This window comes from Vicia villosa, linkage group LG3, assembly GCF_029867415.1.
Source record: "Vicia villosa cultivar HV-30 ecotype Madison, WI linkage group LG3, Vvil1.0, whole genome shotgun sequence".
In the NCBI taxonomy this organism is placed as follows: Eukaryota; Viridiplantae; Streptophyta; class Magnoliopsida; order Fabales; family Fabaceae; genus Vicia; species Vicia villosa.
Genome location: NC_081182.1, coordinates 82,792,595 through 82,811,558, shown reverse-complemented (window position 1 = coordinate 82,811,558; position 18,964 = coordinate 82,792,595). Strand labels below are relative to the sequence as shown.

The window sequence follows — 18,964 nt, the reverse complement described above, 5'->3', positions numbered from 1 at the left end:
TCAAATTGCATATGATCAATAGCATCAGAATTAAGAATCCAAACATTCTTAAGAATATTACTACAAACAATAAAAGATCAAGAGTGCAAGTTCTTACTAGTAAATGTTAAAAGTGTATCATATTTTATAACTTCTTTCGAGACAAGAATAAAAAATGCGTTAGAACAAAAAAATTGATGAAAAAACAATTGTAACAAAAAAATACATCAAAATAAAGTATGTTAAATTTGTTTTTGAGCATACAGACAAAATCTAAGGTGTGTATGGTAGCATGTGGTGCACACGTGCGTGATATTGCATTACAACTAGTTTTCACGTACCAGGAATAAGACAACGCGTGAGGATGCGTGCTGACGACAGAGACAATGGTGCTGTGAGGACGAGCTAATCTTGAGGTGGTGATCAGAGTGGTATGATGTTTGTGAGAAAAACTATTTTTAACTTAATTAAATGAAAATGAATAGAAATTAAGGTTAAACCGCCACAAGAAATGAAAAAAAAAGTCAAATATTGACTATTTAGTAAAAGTTATTAAAAAGAGTTACACTAATATGTAATAAAAGGTGGGGAAAATTACTAAAGGCTTATAAGTGCAAACTAGTTGTTAATTTACATACTAATTATGGATGAAATTAGGGACCAAAGCTAGACTCTAATCAACTCCTATCTTTATCTCAATGTTAGAAACAAGAATTAAGAAAGGTCACTCTCTCAAATAACAAGCCAAGTGAAGAAAAGAAAGACATAAAGAAAGAACACAACACATACATGGTAACATGAAGTTTTCATTAGCTCCTAAAATAAACAAGTCATAATATATAGTCTAAATGAGCTCATTTCCCAAGTAGCACAAAAATGAAAAAGGTTAAAATATAGGATAGATAGAGATGTAGACACTCAACAACAATGATTGTAGGTCCCACCATATGGCACTTCAAATTTTCTTAGATTCATATCATAAACATATATCAACATGCTCCATCCCTCCTATGTTTTATTTCTTTGTCTTCTATTCTTCACAACTTATACTCCATTTTTTGTTACCACTTACCAAGCTTGTTCAAAATTATCTATGGTTGGTTTTGGTTATTTTCTTGATAAGAATCATATTCATAATAACTTTTGTTTCTGAAGAATCATTATTGATGTTTGCAGAAGAAAGAGCACATGTGGAAGCAGTAAATGTATTAACCTCAGGTATGTCCCACTTTACATGTCTTGGATTCTGAGCAAAGGCTATACCAAACTTGATCTTTCTTTTCTTTCTCTAGCCATAGATAGTAGTAGCATTTATTTTCCTTCATTTATAGCCAACAATTAATACTCATCTTGCTTGAGTCCTTTTTTTTCAACACTTCAACTGTTTTTTTTAAGTCTCAGCATTCTTTGCATTAATGTTTCCACAACTACCTCCTAGTGAACAATTCAGAATGAGTTAGACAATTTTAGTTTCTATTGCAAGCCAACCTCATGTTAGTCCTCTCCGCCTCTAAACACGTGCGGAGCAGACTTGTAGATTCTGTAGTAAAGAAAGTAGATCAGATGAATAGAAGTTAAATTCGTATAAGAACTTCGTGGTTGGTTTCGTCTGATCCATGTAGCCGACTTCACCTGGTAGAATAAGATTTGATTGTTTTTATTGTTGTTGTTAGATTTCAACTTTTTTTAATAGTGCCTAGTGCCTCCTTTTCATTTATGTAGGACAGGCTTTCCATTAGTTTTTATTGCTCCTCTTTGAAGCACTTTCTATAGAAGTTTTTCATGGAGTTTCATGGATTGGTTTTGCTATTCTTCTATGTTTGGTATGTGATTTTTTTGAGAAGTTGCAATGGTCAGTTACAATCCTCTCAGACTCAAGTTCTTCTACAATTACAAAAGCACTTAGAATTTCCAACACAATTAGAACTATGGAAAGATCATAGGGAAGAAATTTGCTTTATTTCTTCCACACAAGTCAAAGTCACATGCAAGGACAATTTTGTGACAGAGCTAACTATCTTTGGTGATAAGCCAAATAATGGTAGAGATTTTGATGGATTTGCTATTCCAAATCAAACACTGACACAAACCTTCTCATTGGACTCATTTGTTGCCACTCTTGCAAGGCTAACTAGCTTGAAAGTTCTTCATCTTGTTTCTTTAGGAATTTGGGGACCACTTCCTGATAGAATTCATAGACTAGTTTCACTTGAGTATTTGGATTTGAGTTGGAATTTTCTTTACGGATCGATCCCTCCGAAAATCTCTACTATGGTTAACCTTCAAACTCTTATACTGAGTGATAACTTCTTCAATGGCACTATCCCTAACTCGTTCAATTCATCGAATAATCTCGCTGTTCTTAGTTTAAAGCATAATAAGTTGAAGGGTCCATTTCCATTTTCGATACTTAGTATCAAAACCTTGACTAGCATTGACATGTCGAGGAATCGGATATCAGGAAGCTTGCGAGATTTTACCGATTTGAGTAACTTGGAAGAACTGGATTTAAGAGAAAATGAATTGGATTCTTCGCTACCTGAAATGCCGAAAGAGTTGATAACGCTCTTCCTCAACCGGAACTCCTTTTCAGGCCAAATTCCAAAACAATATGGTGAACTAAATAGTCTTCAGCAGCTTGATATTTCCTTCAATGCATTATCAGGAGCTACTCCTTCTGAACTTTTCTCTTTGCCTAAAATTAGTTACTTGAATTTGGGATCCAACAAGTTGAGTGGAACACTTGAAAATCAGATGAAATGTGGCCGAAATCTTAGTTTTGTCGATATATCAAACAATAGGTTAGTTGGAGATTTGCCTTCTTCTCTAAGAAATGAGTCGAAAAATAGAGTTGTTAAGAGCGATGGAAACTGTTTATCTGGGAGTTTGCAGCATCAGCATGATGTATCTAATTGCGCAGAAGCTAATGGAAAGACGGAGTCGTACCGTTTTGGAGTTTTCGTTGGCGTCATTGTTGGAATTCTTGTTATCATTATAGTTTTGGGTTTATGCATTGTTGTTACTTGTAAATGGTTGTACTCTAAGGGGATTTCGGAGCAACACCTACTGAATAAATCAGTTCAAGATAACTATTCGGCCGGGTTCTCATCGGAGCTTATTGCAAATGCAAGTAAGTTTTCGTCATTCATGATATTCGACAGTTTTTATATAAAACCGGTTATGAACATTGACGTAAGTTTTGCATTTTGGTTGATACTTTCAGGGTATGTTTCTGAAGCTGCAAAGTTAGGAAGAGAAGATCTTCCTTTATGTCGATCATATTCGTTGGAAGAGCTTATGAATGCGACGAATAACTTTGACAATTCTACTTTCCTTGGCGAAAATATATACGGGAAGGTAGTATCGAAATTTGAAATATATGGTGAAAATATTCTAGGTAAAAAATATTGATGCTAATGAAATTTCTCAACTGATATTCCAGCTGTACAAAGGGAAACTGGAGAGTGGAATACCTGTTGTAATAAGGTGTATACCTTTGTCGAAAAAGTACTCGATTCGGAATTTTAAACTGAGGCTGGATTTGCTTGCAAAGCTTCGCCACGCGCATTTGGTATCGCTTTTGGGACACTGCATTGATGGTATTTTAGGCGAGCGTAACGACTCAAAGGTCTTTCTCATTTATGAATTCGTGTCAAATGGGAATTTTCAGACTTATCTCTCAGGTAAAGTATAATGCTTGTTCAGAGTTTATGAAACTGGTTATTGTATTGTGCATTGAATTTAAGTTTGTTTGTATTGTATATTTCAGGAGATAGTTCTGGGAAGATTTTGAATTGGTCAGAGAGATTATCAGTTCTTATCAGTGTTGCTAAGGCTGTTCACTTCTTACACACTGGAATGATACCTGGTTTCTTCAAAAATAGACTTAAAACCAATAATATTTTGCTTAATGAAAATTGCATGGCAAAGTTGAGTGACTATGGTTTGTCTATTATCTCAGAAGAAACTGATGCAAATGAGGTATGCTTTCTTTCCTTTTTTTTTCCTCCTATTTTTTTCCTCCTAGGCTTTTCATATCGGTGGTCTTGCATGGAGCACGGACACTTCGGATTGAAGACATGTTCGGTGTCTAACACATGTTAGTGTCTGACACTTCAGACTAAAGGCGTGACCGACACTTCAGATTGAAGACATGTCTAGTTTCTGACACTTGAGACTAAAGATGTGTCTGGTGTCTGACACGTGTTAGTGCCCAACAGTCACACTTCTGATTACATTCAAATATTTTAATTTCTCGAATTATCATCAATATGTCAACGCCGTATTCGAGTCTGATTTGGTGTTTGCAGTTCCTTGTCTATCTTCATCAGTGTTTATGACATGTCTTTTGGTTTGTAGGTGAAAGGAGAAAGCCCAAATTCATGGTAAGGACTTTAGTATAGATCACATGGTTTTGTTTCTTCTTCTTCTTTCAATTTATTACTCAAAAAGTTTCTCTCCCCAACATTCTTGATACACAACAAATGTTTGAGTCATTCCTTAAGGTTCTCAACATGTTTGATTTCAGGCAAATGAAAAAGTTAGAAGATGACATTTATAGCTTTGGATTCATATTACTAGAGGCACTTGTTGGATCTTCAATGTCAGCTAAAAAAGAAGCAACTCTTCTAAATGCAATGGTATGCATTGCAATCTTCCAATTACAGAAGCTTAATTAATTGCTTATCCTGATCTACTTACTAAAATAAGCTCCCAAAAATTTCTAGAAGTGCTTTTATATAGACTTGCTAAGATAGTTAATTTAGCATACTCTAATTTTCAGGCTTCCTTCAATAATCAAGATGACTGGAAACAAATAGTGGATCCAGTTGTGCAAGCTACTTGCTGCAAAGAATCTCTATCTACCGTGATTTCTATAACTAACAAATGTATTTCAACCGAGCCGTGGAGTCGACCGTCGATCGAGGATGTTCTTTGGAACTTGCAGTATGCTACTCAAGTCCAAACAACAGCTGATGGTGATCACAGAATTTGACACTCTCACTATATCAGTGACAGTGGCTTCTTAACGTTATATCATCGCTATCTCGTTCGCGTTATATGACAATACTGAAATAGATCGAGTATGAATCTAAATGTAATATTTGTTGAAATAAGTAGTTCAATTTAAATAAACTTTGCCGCATTTATTTCCCATAATAGAAAAGGTTCCGTAAACATTTTCTACGAACAAGCAAGACACGCAGACACTAACATAGACACGTAATCATCCGAATCAAATACAAATGAAAGCAAATGCGGCATTTAAATGCCTTGTTCCATCATTGCTCTGATTCTCATTGGAAGACCATAAAGCCTTATGAACCCAACGGCATCAGCATGATTATATATCTCCCCGGTGTCAAACGAGGCGATATCTTCCCTATATAAACTATAAGGACTCTTCCTTCCTGTCACGATAGCATTACCCTTATACAGTTTCAGCGTCACCGAACCCGTTGTAGTCGCGGAGATCTTCTCCATGAATGAATCCAATGATTCGCGAAGTGGATCGAACCACTTTCCAGCATACACTAGCTCTGCATATTTAAGTGCTAGCGTGTCTTTAAGCTGAAGCGTTTCGCGGTCGAGCGTTAAGGTCTCTAAGTCTCTTGCTGCAGTGAAGAGAATGGTGCCACCAGGAGTTTCATAAACTCCTCGGCTCTTCAGGCCTACGATGCGGTCTTCAACTAAGTCCACACGGCCTATTCCATGCCTTCCACCTATCTCATTCAGCTCAGCAACCAACTTTCCCGGCGAAAGCCTCTTCCCGTTCACTGACACGGGAAAGCCCAACTCAAATCCAACCTCCACGTATCTGCAACGCATTATCCAAGTTAGTAGTGAAAGTAACCGAGAAAATTTTAAAGCTATAATCAGTGTTTTAAATTGCATGGCGATAAGTAAACTCATTAATAATATGCTTACTCTGCTTGATTCGGAGCATCTTCGGGGTCTGCAGTCAACATGTACATGTCCTTTTTTGGCTCGTGGGCCGGATCTTCCAAAACATCGCCCTTCATTGTCGCAAATTGGAAATTTATAAGAGAAAACAACTTCACTTTTGAATGTTATCTTCAACTAGATTTAGAACTACAATTAATACAACAAGAAAACTTACTTCATGAGTTATGTGCCAAAGGTTCCTGTCCCTGCTATAAATAGATTTTTTGGTTACAGGAACCGGTACGTTATGCTTCTTAGCGTACTCAATAGCATCTTCTCTCCCAGTAATATCCCACTCTCTCCACGGAGCCACAACATTTAACTTGGGATTCAGGGCAAAAAATGAGAGCTCAAACCGAACCTGAATAATTACAAATAGAACAACGTTAGAATAACATAATTGGCGGGTTGAGTTGATGCGAGTCTAATAGTAACAATACATGCCTGATCATTTCCTTTCCCGGTACAACCATGGGAGACAGCATCGGCTCCAACTTCATTAGCAATATCCACCATAGCCTATCAAGTGAGTAGGTATCAATATATGTTCATATCCGTTACGAGATTACACAAATGTTGAGAAAAAAATAGACATGCTCAATAATGATGATCATTATGATTTTTCCAAATATGAAAGCTAAGATCTAAAGTTAGATGAGGGCTTAAAGTGAACAAATTATGAGATAGATTCTCGCATGTACAACTTTGTATAGATAGATACCTTTGCAATGATAGGGCGAGCTATTGCGGTTCCAAGCAAATACTTCCTCTCATAGATCGCGCCAGCGCGTAAGCAAGGGAATACATAATCCCTAACAAATTCCTCCTTCAAGTCTTTCACCACTAACTGAGAAGCTCCACTAGCCTTTGCCTTCTCTTCTAAACCTTCCAATTCACTTGCACCCTACGAAATTTACGATTTGTTAACCAAACATGCAGCACATAAAAATAAACATCAGAATCACAGATCAATATTTATATTTCCACGGCTCAACTTCTACAAATTATAACATACTTGGCCTAGATCAGCGGTGAAGCAAACAACATCGCAACCATAGTTCTCTCTGCATCATAAACATCAAATCTTGTTAAGTTATATAGAAATCTAAATTATGAGAATTTGGACAGGAACAAGACAAGATAACATCTATACCTCAGCCAGGGGACAACAACCGATGTGTCTAAGCCACCGCTGTAAGCCAGAACAACCTTATCCAATTTACCTCTGAGTCCATCAACCTTCTTGGTGTCAGAAATTTCTACATCTTTGTACAGCACTGCTTTCACAACTGCATGACAACAGAACTCCATCATCATTACAATTTACAAACATTAGACTTAAAATCAATTATCACATCACTTCAATTTTCTCAAATTATTAAAGATCTATGTGATCTCTGTGTCAGTGTCATGTCAAATGTCTGTGTAGATCGATACTTTGTACACTGACACATAGAGTTACATTCGGTCACTTCAATTTTTTCAAATTATTAAAGATCTCTTTGTGATCTCTTTGTGTCAATGTCATGTCAGGTGTCTGTGTAGATCGATACTTCGTACACTGACACATAGAGTTACATTCGATCACTTCAATTTTTTCAAATTATTACAGATTTCTTTGCGGTCTCTTTGTGTCAGGGTCATGTCAAGTGTCTGTATAAATCTCGATACTTTGTAAATACATATGTCAATCAAGTGGCTTAGCTAAACAATCTCACCTTGAGATTTAGCTGCAGCACCAACACTTGTTCTTGATGATCTCAACTGTGTAAAAGTAAAAAGTTCCAAAACATGCAGAAGAAAAAACCATCAGAAAAACATCCTCAAAAAACACAATAGATCTAATGCATGCATGCATGTTTGTGAATCTTGAAAGGTACCTCTTTGAATGATGAAGGCTTGGCCTTGCAGAACCGGTGATGAAGCAGTTGCTCTACAAACAAAAATCACAGTAAGTAAACATTTTGAAAAATCTACAAGTTTCAAACATAGAACCAATCATTTTCAAGTTAAGATCACCTCTTGCATGTGTGGTAGGAGGAGCAATAGCAGTAGCTGGAGATGAGTAGCCAAGAATTGCATTGAACTGAGCCATGTTGTTTTTGTTGTATAGTTGTTATTCTCTCACTGATTCGCACACTCAACTCAACTCAACATCACCACCTTTTATATTATGCTTGGTTTGGACACTACTGTTTCCATTTCTGTCAGCTAGCAATTATGGAATGCAAACGTCATATTCCATCCTTTCTGAAACTTTAATTTTGTTCTTAATATTTATATTTATTTATATTTACATTCAAATTTCTTATTTAACCTATAAAGCGCTGACACCACCAAGCGTAGGTGTGCCATAGTGTCCAACATGTGTCGGTGTTGTATGACATGTGTTAAAAAAAGTCACACAAATGTCAGAAAGTTAGACATGTTGTAAAAAAATAATTTTTTTATTTGTTTAAATTTGTTCAGTGTCCGATATCCGTATGACATTCATATAACATGTGTCGTACAATTTAGATAATTTTTTTTTTTTAAATTGTTTTTCTCTCTACTTCGTCACACCTTATACATTTTTTTTTAGACAAATCTCATATACATATACATTTAACAGAATTAAAGTGTTTTAGTATATTTATATTAGTGAAATTTTAAAAATATTAATTTTAATTAAAATATTTTTAATTTTTATGATAATAGAGAAATAGATGAAATTCAAATACTATCATATATGTAATGGTGTATGTGTTTTATACTATCTCCGTCCCAAATTCTAAGATGTTTTAGACATTTCACACAAATTAAATGTAATTATTATTTTATGAGAAAGTGAAATGATGTATAACTCTACAAAAATGTCCTTTAATAATTACATTAAAAAGGGAAATTAAAAGAATATGAAAAAGGAAGAGTAATAAATGATAAAAGGGTATATTGGGATCAATCATATTAATATTGCATTGAAATTTTAAAGTGATTTATAATTTGGGACAAATTTGTTCTTCAAAGCGTCTTATAATTTTAATTTAGGACGGAGAGAATATTTTTTACATTACTGATATCATAGATCTATGTCGTGTTCTGGTGTATTGAAGTCTGTGTTTAATTCACTTTAATTTATTAATTTTTAATATTTGTGAAAATTTAGGATAATCGTACAATATAATAAAGTAAGATGAGTATTTTGACAAGTTTGTCATTTGTCATCTAATTAACATACTTACTAATTTAAAAATAGCTATTAATAGTAACATTTCTATAAATATCTTTAATTATTTTTTAATTATTTAATTTATTAATTCTTAACAATTCTATCTTTTATTTTGTTAATTGTTAAGCAGAATAATTAATAGTAGTAGTAATTAGTAAATTGAGAGTAGCAATAACAAAACCCTTCAATTTTCTACATTCACTAATTATTACTTATCATTTATTTCTTATTTTACTGTATATTAATTCTTTTCACTAAACCACTTAATTCTTTCCACTAAATCATGTATTGGAAAAATCATTTTACACCCGCTATTATGACTTTGTCTTGAAAACGTTCAATTTTGCTTTGAAACAATAACAAACTTTTCAATCCCATTCCAATTCCTATAAACCCTAAATTAAACTATAAAACATGGCAGAATAGACCTTTAGAATCCACTGCATCTTCCGAAAATAAAATATTTTATTGTTCTTCTTTTTTTCTCTGCATGTTGGACAACTCCTTCCAAATTATAATATTTATTGTTTTTCTCTTTTTTGCATGTTAGATAACTCCTTCCAAATTATAATCAAAGATCTAAATCTGTTCGTTTCAAAGGTTTTTGCTTTTGAATCCATCAAATTAGGGGTTTATCTCCACAAATTCATATTCTTCTTATATCTACGATTTCGATTTTCATTATTCACTTCCAAATCTCTAATATAATTTTTTTGTTTCAGAATTTGGCTTCTTTGAGTTGATCTCTTCAGGTTGATTCTTGCTTCGCGATGATTTATTACTGTTAGATCTGAAGTATTGTTGCTACTGTTTGTTTGAATAAGGTTAAATTTTTGTGTTTTTTCTCTCTCATCAATTTCTGTTCATTTTTTAGTGGTGTAATGAGTCAGTGTTTTGATTATTTGTGTGTTGGCAATGTAATATATTGTTATTGTTATCTGTTTTCACAAATGGTCTAAATATTTTTTGACTTTTTGGGCAACCCGTGATGATTATCACATACTATTATTATTCTTGGTAAAATTCAATTTTTGAGACCAGTAACCCCACCTCTTCCATATCCCATTTATATTCATGTTTCTGCTTTCTTTGCCACTCATGTTTTTGCCTCATTCTTCACTATTTTAGTTTTCTGCAACTTACTATAAAAGGTACAAGATTTTCATGTTTTTCTTATCAGATATGTTTTGGTTTCCTCTTCAAATCAATGTTTTTTTCTCATTCTTCAATGTTTCGATTTCCTCTTCACATCAATGCTAGTGTGCGTAGTATATTTGTGAACAATTGTATGAAACTCACTGTTGTTAATTGTGTTGATTATATCCCTAATATTAATATTGCTTTATTCAATATGGTAATTTTGTAGTTATATATTTTTCTCACAGTGAAAATAGGTCCAAAATTTGATTGAACGTTTCAAAACGTCTTGCCGTTTGAAATATTGGTGTTGGAGCGTTGTTTGGACCGAATTATTTTGTGGATTGAATTGTTTTTCAATATCAGAATCCTATCTAAACATGAGATTCAAATTATTTTGCAGATTGAGTTTAAAATGCAAATTGAATTTAAATGTTGTTAAAAATCTATTTAACTTCTTGATGATATTGAAATGTAGCCTTCCATGATATGTTTTCATGCTGAGGAAGACGACAATAATTAGACTTTAATTTTGCTCTATCTAAATAGTGACTTATTTTTGCTCCATGTATTTATTCTGCAGGATTTGTCTTTTATTTATGCTTTGACATTTGAAGTTGTGAATCTGGCTGTTTATTCACATATATATATATATAGTTTTTTTTAGCAGGGGGAGAAGCTAATTGCTGACATGGGGAAAATGATGGGTGTCCAAGTTAATGTAAAATGATCAATGAACAGTTCAAACCCATACTTTTCAAGTTCTTGGTGACGCAGTTTTATTGTACGTGCTTTGAAATTAAGAAGGGGAGCATTTGTCTTAGCTTTGAATCACTTAATAAACTGTAATATTCTGGCTTAAAAATGTATGAGGGAAAATCCATTTTATAATTTAATAATTGAAGAATATATTTCCTAAAATCACACACTTAATCAAAGTAAATAATAAGTATGAGATTTCCTTTTCAAATATGAATTCTTTTTAGTTTATATGATATAGCCGATGGAGTACTACAAACTTCTAGCCTATATTCATTAACCATCATTATGCTTTTCTGTATTTCCTAAATCAGGCTATACCAATTACTATAATTCTGTATTTCCTAAATCACGTAATCAACTCTACTATTCTCGGCTATTTAAATTCTGAATTTTTTTATTAACTCTACCTTCATTACGTTGAATAAAAATTATTAGATCTCTCCATAATTATATACTGTTATTCATTCAATTTGAATACATTCTTCATTCCATTTGAACGCATTCAATTCTCAACAGTCGTTACAACACAATTTTATAGAATTTAATTTAATATTCTATTTGACAATTATGGCCAATAACAAAATTTTATACGTATTAAACTTTATTGTAAACATTTCCATTTATATTTCATAACTATGAATGTATTAATTACATTACTTTAACATAATTATTTACTATTTATAATAACATTGCACAACCACCGCATAGGCGGCCCAATTAATTCAGAGGCTTTGTTTTAATTTAAAAAATAGGTCTAAATTTTTTTTAAAATAAAATTAATTTTAATAATTAAAAATAATACATCAAAAATACAATTGTATGTTAACCAACCAAAACACTAAAAAATTCAAAGTACTATTTAAAGTATAAATATTTATAAAAAATTTATGTTTTAAATATTTTTATTTATTTTATATATTTTTTATCTAATTATAAAAAAATCCGGCCCCCTAGTGCACCCTGCACTTGTGCAAGTCCGGCCTTGACCCGCCGTCTTCAAAATGGATTTGTTGTTTCTTTATCTTTTGATTTCCTTCTTCCGCAAGCTTTTCCAGTTCCTTCTTCCGCAAGCTTTTCCAGTATTAATACATATTTATTAAACTCTTTTATGTAATTTAAAGATTTATACTATAGTTTTAATTATTATTTAATTGATAATACTCATATTTAATTTTATGGGAGACATTTAAAATATTAATTAATTAATTCGGTTATATAAACGGGAATAAGTTACAAATATTTTTATAATCATGAAAAAGTTTACTGTTGATACAATTATTATTATAAACTGTAATAAGTTATAAATATTTTTATAAACGGGAAAAAGTCAACTGATGATACAATTATTTTTATAAATGAGAATAAGTTACAAATATTTTTATAAATGAGAAAAGTCAAATTATTTAAGGAGTTAATTTTTTTTAAAACTTACACAAATTATTAATAAGTAGAAATGCCCAAATTATTTTATAATTTACAAAAAAAAGTAGTTAAATAATTTTTTTTATATATATTATTAATAACAATGACATTTTATTTATACAATCGTAATTTTAGTATAAGTAAAATTTATAAATTATAAGTGTTTTTAAAATGAAATTTTTTGCTTAGAAAATATTTAACCCGTGCCTCGCACGGGTCTAAGTACTAATAATATTATAGTTGAGGTAATAATTCAATAGTAAATCTTTAATCTTGTAATTTCAAGCTAATGAGGTTTTTTTATAAGTAAAAATATTATTAAAATAGGAGTACAATTAATTACAAAAGAAGTCGTCTAAACCTAACATCAAAGAGTTTAAGAGATAATTCACTATCCACCTTTTAGGAATTGAATCCCTTAAAAAAGTAAAACATGATTATTGGTATCACTTTAATTATTAAAAAGAAAAGTAAAATTTAAAAACAAAGGAAATAATTTAATTAAAATCAATTATCTTCATCTTAAACTCACATATAAACTTATGATTTTTTTAAGTAAATAGAAATTATATTAGATAAAAATAGAGAAATGTAAATAAAAGTTCAACCAACTTAAACAGATAAAATTATATAAACCCTAATTAATCTTAACAAACAAACATTCAATATGAGCATAATCCAATGAATCCGCACATAGATACGAAATCAATGTTGCAAAAAAGATGATGAGTGATCGTCTGAGAGTCTTAAACATTATGTATAATCAAATTATTATATTTATATTATTTAAAAACATTTTGTTATAAAATATAGATTTAAATATACTTTTAGTCCTTTTATTTTTGATTTTTTAAACAAGTAGTCTCTTTATTACAAAATAAGCTATTCCAACCCCTTAATCTAGAAGACCTTGAATTTACCTGATCCCCATCCAATTTTGATGATGTGTCATGTTTTTTAATGAGGTGGCAGTAATATGGTGAATCCATGTCATCAATTGAATTTATTTTAATAAGAAAATTTTTAATTTAATTTACAAAATAATAAAATAATATATTAATTAAATAAAACAGCAAGTCTTATATAGTACCTGAAGAACATATAAAGCATTTTTGAAAGAAATGAATTTCTTGTAAAATTTCTGAAAAACATATTAATCAGATAGCAAAATAATAAATTTCTTATAAAATTCACAAAAAAAAAAACATATAAAACATTCCTGAAGAAAATAATGAATTTCTAATATAGTTCCTAAAGAACATATAAAATATCCTTGAAAGATAACAAATAATAAATTTGTTATATAATTCATAAAAAACTTATCAAACATCCTTGAAGAACTACAAATATTATTATTTTAAACATAAAAAAATTATGATTGATTTTTTCGTAATTTTATTTTTTTAAATAATGACTATTCTTAATTAATATATTTTTGTAGTTTTATTTGTTTTAATAATGACTATTCATATATCTTGTCTTTATTACTTGCAAATAAAAAAATTAATTAAGAATAGTCATTATTAAAATAAATAAAATTACAAAAAAATTAAAATACAATACAAATACACTAAACACACAACACACAACACACCTAAAATAAAACACATAACTTAATTAGTACAATAGACTCAACTCACAAACAAGAATTTATTAGAGGCTAAATAAAAGAATTAGAGAGAAAAAATGAATTTTTTTTCCCTTTATCCAAATCAAATGAACCAAGGCTTTATTTATAGACAAAAAAAATGATAAATTTTGGTGAAAATAAAAAAAAAATAAAAATTGATGTTCTATAAAATAATAGACTCCAAATAAGACAATTTCTCATTCCACCCCATGCCCTTCTTACGCACCACCGAATTGACCAAATTGCCCTCGTGCTTTCGTAGATGCACTTCCAGAAGCAACTTTTTTTTGTTTAACGTTGTGTTATTCCGTAGATCTACCTACGGAAGAAAGTTAGGGCATTCCGTAGGTGCATCTACGGAAAAGTTTGACGTTATAACTCACGTAAGACCTCTCCCGTCCCTCATTCTCTTCATTTCAAACTTTTATCTCTCAAGCTCTCTAAACCCCAAATATCAAAACTTCACATTTCTTTCTCTCGGGTTCGACCTACATTGTCAACATCAAGTATCAAGACATTTCATCAAGTTCAAATCGTTATTTAATCGATAAGTTTTCGATATTTTGACTTATATTAGAGTATTTTGAAATCGAATTAGAATATGATATTTAGGTGTAGAAATGATTGGATAGGTTTAGAGATATTGTTTAGAGACAATGTAGGTGTTGTTTGTGGTTTATTTTGGACGATTTGGGTGACTGGACACAATTACGCCATTGTTGTGTTTCTGAGCTTCAGGGTCTTCTGTAGATGCGTCTACGGAATCACCATACATTTTAGAACTGAGGTGCTTCCGTAGGTGCATCTACGGAATCACAATGCAGACATTATGACTCACGGTTCGGATAGAGACCTTTAATTGAGGGGCCTTTAATTGTATCTAATTCCAGTTGAGGGGCCTTTAATTGTATCTAATTCGACTTTATTTGTATTACGCATACATTATGGCTGACCAGGAGGATTGCACAGCATGCATCAACATCGACAGCAAAACATAAGTTCCATATTCAAACAAAATAAGGCTCCCAAAAAAGCCTAGCTAACATCAACAGTAAAACATTACTTATTTGACGTTATCCAAGATAACTGAACTCTCCCGGAGCATAGTCGACCAACATTACCATGTGTTGTATGATGAAATTAAATTCAGTGCAGATCAGCTACAAAGTTTTACTAATAACTTATGCTAAACGTAATTTAAAACAACTAAAACTTTGTAGTTGTTCTACACTAAATCTATTTTCATCATACAACACATGGTAATGTGTTGGTCGATTATTCTTCGGGAGAGTTCAGTTATCTTGGATAACGTCAACGAAGTTATGTTTTATTGTTGATGTTAGCTAGGATTTTTTGGGGCCTTATTTTGTTTGAATATGGATTAGAACTACAAGTTTCATCGGTCTCATTTTGAGACACTTTTGATATTTGTATTTTTATTAGATTGATATAATTTTATTTTTATTATGTTTGACATTATTTGTAAGATTTATAAGATATTTTCTTTTCGTGTACTATATATACCATTACATTTACATTACACTACTATGATATACTATGGAAAAATCATGATTCTTAATTGTTTCAAGCAAATGAATATACCATTAGAAGCGGAATTTCAATAAAAGTTTTTAAAATATATCAGCAATCAGGGTGCTTCCGTAGATGTATATACGGAATACACTTTCTTAACACGTTCCGTAGATGTACATACGGAAGGATTCCGGAAGTGTATCTACTGAAGCTGGAGGCAAAAGTGGAATTTCGTGCGGTGTGTAAGAGAACCATGAGGTGTATTGAGATATCATCCCAAATAATTAAGGTGGGATAAAAATATAAACAATCACAACAACCAATAAGATTTTGGAAAGTATTATAAGTGGCCTCATTCATTTTTGATTCAACATGTTAAATGTTTTCAAGACAAATTAATCCATATCACTTTCAACACCTCATTCAACCATCCATTACAAGCATTCAACTATTGAAAAATATTTTCAACATCCCCATTATAAGTGGTCTTACTAAAAATAGTCTTCCTCTCATTCTCTAATTTAGCATTTACAAATCAACCAGTCGCGAGTTAGGATGAACATTTTCAATTTTTTTTTCTTGATGTATGATTAGTTGGAAAAAAATTCTGACACTTCAACAAGCGTAAAAAAAGTGAAGGAACATTTTTTGGTTGGAAGTAATTTTTTTAATAGATTAGTGAGAAACTCATGTAATTTCTCTAATTAGCTTCAAAATATATCATTTAAATTACTCGATAGCGGATTAAATTTTTTTTTTGTGTAAGCAAGAAATATATTAATGGGAGAACTAAGGGTTCTCCAACCTTGATACACAAGATCGGACTAAATCCGACAAAAAAAGGAATATTACTAACCAATTACACTCACGATAAAAAAGATAGCGGATCTTTGCAAAAATCGTAAAAGTTACAATTGGAGTGAGTAATATCACCAAATAATGACCACCTCCACATCAAGAACTTGATTTTCCACACTATGTCATTTATATTCCAAACCTCATTTTTAAAGCAAAAGCCATTCCTTGTCAACCAAATAATCCAACAAGTGGCCAACCAAAACACCCCCAATTTACCTTCTTTAATACTTTTCAAACGACTCACGGCATACCATTCCATAAAAAGCGGAATGCAATCGTCCTCCTTCCAACCCGAATAATCCACCCACTCACCAATATCTTTCCAAACAAGTTTAATTACATGACATTTGAAGAAAAGATGGTCTCTATCCTCCAAATGAACCCCACAAAAGATACAATTTAAATTAGAAGTAGGAAAAGAAATACCTCTAACTTTTAAAAGATCTTTGGTTGGAAGCCTATTCACAAAAAGTCTCCATGCAAATGCTTTAATTTTAAAAGGTATCTCCATCTTCCAAATCTTTTCCAACGCCTCATCATTCCTATTAATGGGACCAAAAGGAATTCGCCGGGAAGCATACCGGCGATAACATGATGCTACCGAAAAAATCTTATCCGTCTCAATATTCCAACACACGGAATCCTTTTCCGAATTGCTACCCACAAAAGTTTCCAACAAGTTCCTAAGTGACAAAAGCTTAGATAATAAACCCGCCTCAACCACCTCCATCATCGGGATGCCCAAATCTCCCCATTTCCAAACGCCGTCACTCCACCCTCCCATAACCGCTACGGAAACATTTTTCAATAAAGAAATCTCAAAAAGTTCCGGAAAAGCCTCCGACAAACAAACATCATTTAACCAACAAACCTCCCAAAATGGAGTGTTAAAACCATTGCCCACAATAAAACAACTATTCTCAAGAAAAGGATCTATATGATAAGCGGAAGAAATACCAACCTTTAGCATGTCCCGCCACCAAATAGAATAGGAGGAATTTTTTTTTTGAATCCCGCCACCAAAAAGGTGCATATTCACATCTCCATATCTCGCCTTCAAAACATCCAACCACAACATCCTCCCCCCATTTGCAATTCTCCATCTCCACTTATTTAAAAGCGCGAGATTAAAGTCGTTTAAATCCTTAATATTTAAACCACCCTTTAAATAAGGCAAAGTCACACCCTTCCAACTAACCCAATGAATAAATTTTTTGGCTTGGTTCCGATACTTCTCTTAGTGGTCTTTATTTTATTAATAGTAGTTCCGTTAGATTGAATTCTATCTTATTTTTCTGGATTTTTTATTTTTTAATTTGTTGATTGTTTTTTGTAAGCTCGTTTCCATTATGTTTTAGAGTAATTTTAATTTCATGTTTTAGAGTAATTTTAATTTCATAGAACTTATGTTTTCTGCGGTGTTTTAAAAACCGGACCGGACCGGTTGAACCGGGAATCGAACAGATAACCGGTCTGATTCAATAGCTGGATCGGGAATGTCATCAAATCGATGTCAACCGGTAAAACCGGTTTAATGGCGGTTTTTATGAACCGGCAGTTTAAATACTTTTTTTATTTTTTTAATTTTAAAAAATTAAAGCGACGTCGTTTTAATTATTTTTAATGAAAAATTAAAATAAAAAATAAAAATAAAATAAAAAATTTTGTAGATACGGTTGATTTTGTTAACGATAATTGATATTGAAGAAGGAGATCCCAATATTTAAACCGTTTTTCTTTTTTTAAATTAAATTTAGTAAATAGTGAAATTATTTTGTTATAAATTATTCAATTAGATTATGTTGCAATTAAACTTTGTTTGCAATTATACCTTGTAATTTTGTACTATTTTATTATGTGTGATACTTATGTTTAAAATTTGAATTTAAATTATGAACTTGAAAATTTAATTTTAATATGATATTTTCATAAAATTTAAGTGCTAGTTATATTTTGTAGAGACTGAATCATTCGGTTCGACAAGTTTTATAGTTATATAATTTTGTTATAACGACCGGTCTATTCAACCGAGTTATCCGGTTTAATCCAGTTCAGACATGCAGTTCGACCAGTGACTCAATGGTTCGACCAATAAACAGTGACTCAATACTCTCACCAGTTTAATGTCCGGTCCGGTTTTTAAAACACTGGTTTTCTGAATTCTTACTTTTTGTCCTTGGGTTTTTTACCCTCTCCTACTTTTAATATATTAATTTGTCTTAAAAAAAAATTATAGCCTTTGATTATACTTTAATAGTGATTTTACCATGCCTCATAGAAACTACTTTAACTTTATCGGTTCTCTCGGTTAAATCATCCAAATTTTGATAATCAAGTGAGACATCTATCACTATAGATTGGTTTATTTTGCTTCTATTCTTTCTTTTCTTTTTTTGGTGAGTAGTTTAGATTCAAATTGTATCAAATGAGAGAAAAGAAATGCTTTGACTAGCCCAAAAATAACCTGCCTAAATTAAATGAGGCATAAG

General features: G+C 31.7%; 3 protein-coding genes across 5 annotated transcripts; 1 reads left to right on the top strand and 2 right to left on the bottom strand.

The window, feature by feature from the left end:
- Window positions 1-964: 964 nt before the first annotated feature.
- LOC131662070 (probable inactive leucine-rich repeat receptor-like protein kinase At3g03770) lies at window positions 965-5,115 on the top strand. Of its 3 annotated transcripts, none has more exons than XM_058931756.1 (9): window positions 965-1,075; window positions 1,156-1,197; window positions 1,702-3,109; window positions 3,203-3,336; window positions 3,422-3,662; window positions 3,749-3,960; window positions 4,339-4,364; window positions 4,508-4,619; window positions 4,763-5,115. In XM_058931756.1, the coding sequence occupies exons 3-9, from the start codon at window positions 1,762-1,764 to the stop codon at window positions 4,973-4,975; spliced, it is 2,286 nt and encodes a 761-aa protein (XP_058787739.1). In that variant the 5' UTR covers window positions 965-1,075; window positions 1,156-1,197; window positions 1,702-1,761; the 3' UTR covers window positions 4,976-5,115. The 3 variants fall into 3 exon arrangements, with proteins under 3 accessions (XP_058787739.1, XP_058787740.1, XP_058787741.1); XM_058931757.1 differs by having other exon boundaries at window positions 984-1,075; window positions 1,707-3,109; XM_058931758.1 differs by lacking the exons at window positions 965-1,075; window positions 1,156-1,197 and adding an exon at window positions 1,259-1,614.
- Window positions 5,106-8,104, bottom strand: LOC131662072 (argininosuccinate synthase, chloroplastic-like). Its single transcript, XM_058931759.1, has 10 exons — window positions 7,945-8,104; window positions 7,806-7,858; window positions 7,644-7,689; window positions 7,079-7,214; window positions 6,941-6,989; window positions 6,647-6,829; window positions 6,370-6,444; window positions 6,101-6,286; window positions 5,908-5,996; window positions 5,106-5,797 (listed from the first exon to the last, which is right to left on the bottom strand). Exons 1-10 carry the CDS (start codon window positions 8,018-8,020, stop codon window positions 5,245-5,247), a joined length of 1,446 nt encoding a protein of 481 aa, XP_058787742.1. The 5' UTR covers window positions 8,021-8,104; the 3' UTR covers window positions 5,106-5,244.
- Window positions 8,105-16,482: 8,378 nt separating this feature from the next.
- LOC131658424 (uncharacterized) lies at window positions 16,483-17,445 on the bottom strand. Its single transcript, XM_058927719.1, has 2 exons — window positions 16,692-17,445; window positions 16,483-16,592 (listed from the first exon to the last, which is right to left on the bottom strand). The coding sequence occupies exons 1-2, from the start codon at window positions 17,443-17,445 to the stop codon at window positions 16,483-16,485; spliced, it is 864 nt and encodes a 287-aa protein (XP_058783702.1).
- Between the last annotated feature and the right edge of the window lie 1,519 nt (window positions 17,446-18,964).

What these genes read in the sequence shown, in the direction of transcription:
- LOC131658424 (XM_058927719.1), bottom strand. Translation starts at nt 17,445, where the DNA reads ATGCTAAAGGTTGGTATTTCTTCCGCTTATCATATAGATCCTTTTCTT. An exon ending in TTTGAAAAGTATTAAAGAAG is followed by an intron (nt 16,593 to 16,691) that starts GTAAATTGGGGG and finishes TAAATGACATAG; the next exon opens with TGTGGAAAATCAAGTTCTTG.
- LOC131662072 (XM_058931759.1), bottom strand. Translation starts at nt 8,020, where the DNA reads ATGGCTCAGTTCAATGCAATTCTTGGCTACTCATCTCCAGCTACTGCT. An exon ending in CTCGCCCTATCATTGCAAAG is followed by an intron (nt 6,445 to 6,646) that starts GTATCTATCTAT and finishes CTCACTTGATAG; the next exon opens with GCTATGGTGGATATTGCTAA. An exon ending in CCGGGAAAGGAAATGATCAG is followed by an intron (nt 6,287 to 6,369) that starts GCATGTATTGTT and finishes GTAATTATTCAG; the next exon opens with GTTCGGTTTGAGCTCTCATT.
- LOC131662070 (XM_058931756.1), top strand. Translation starts at nt 1,762, where the DNA reads ATGGAGTTTCATGGATTGGTTTTGCTATTCTTCTATGTTTGGTATGTG. An exon ending in TTTTCAGACTTATCTCTCAG is followed by an intron (nt 3,663 to 3,748) that starts GTAAAGTATAAT and finishes TGTATATTTCAG; the next exon opens with GAGATAGTTCTGGGAAGATT. An exon ending in CAACTCTTCTAAATGCAATG is followed by an intron (nt 4,620 to 4,762) that starts GTATGCATTGCA and finishes TCTAATTTTCAG; the next exon opens with GCTTCCTTCAATAATCAAGA.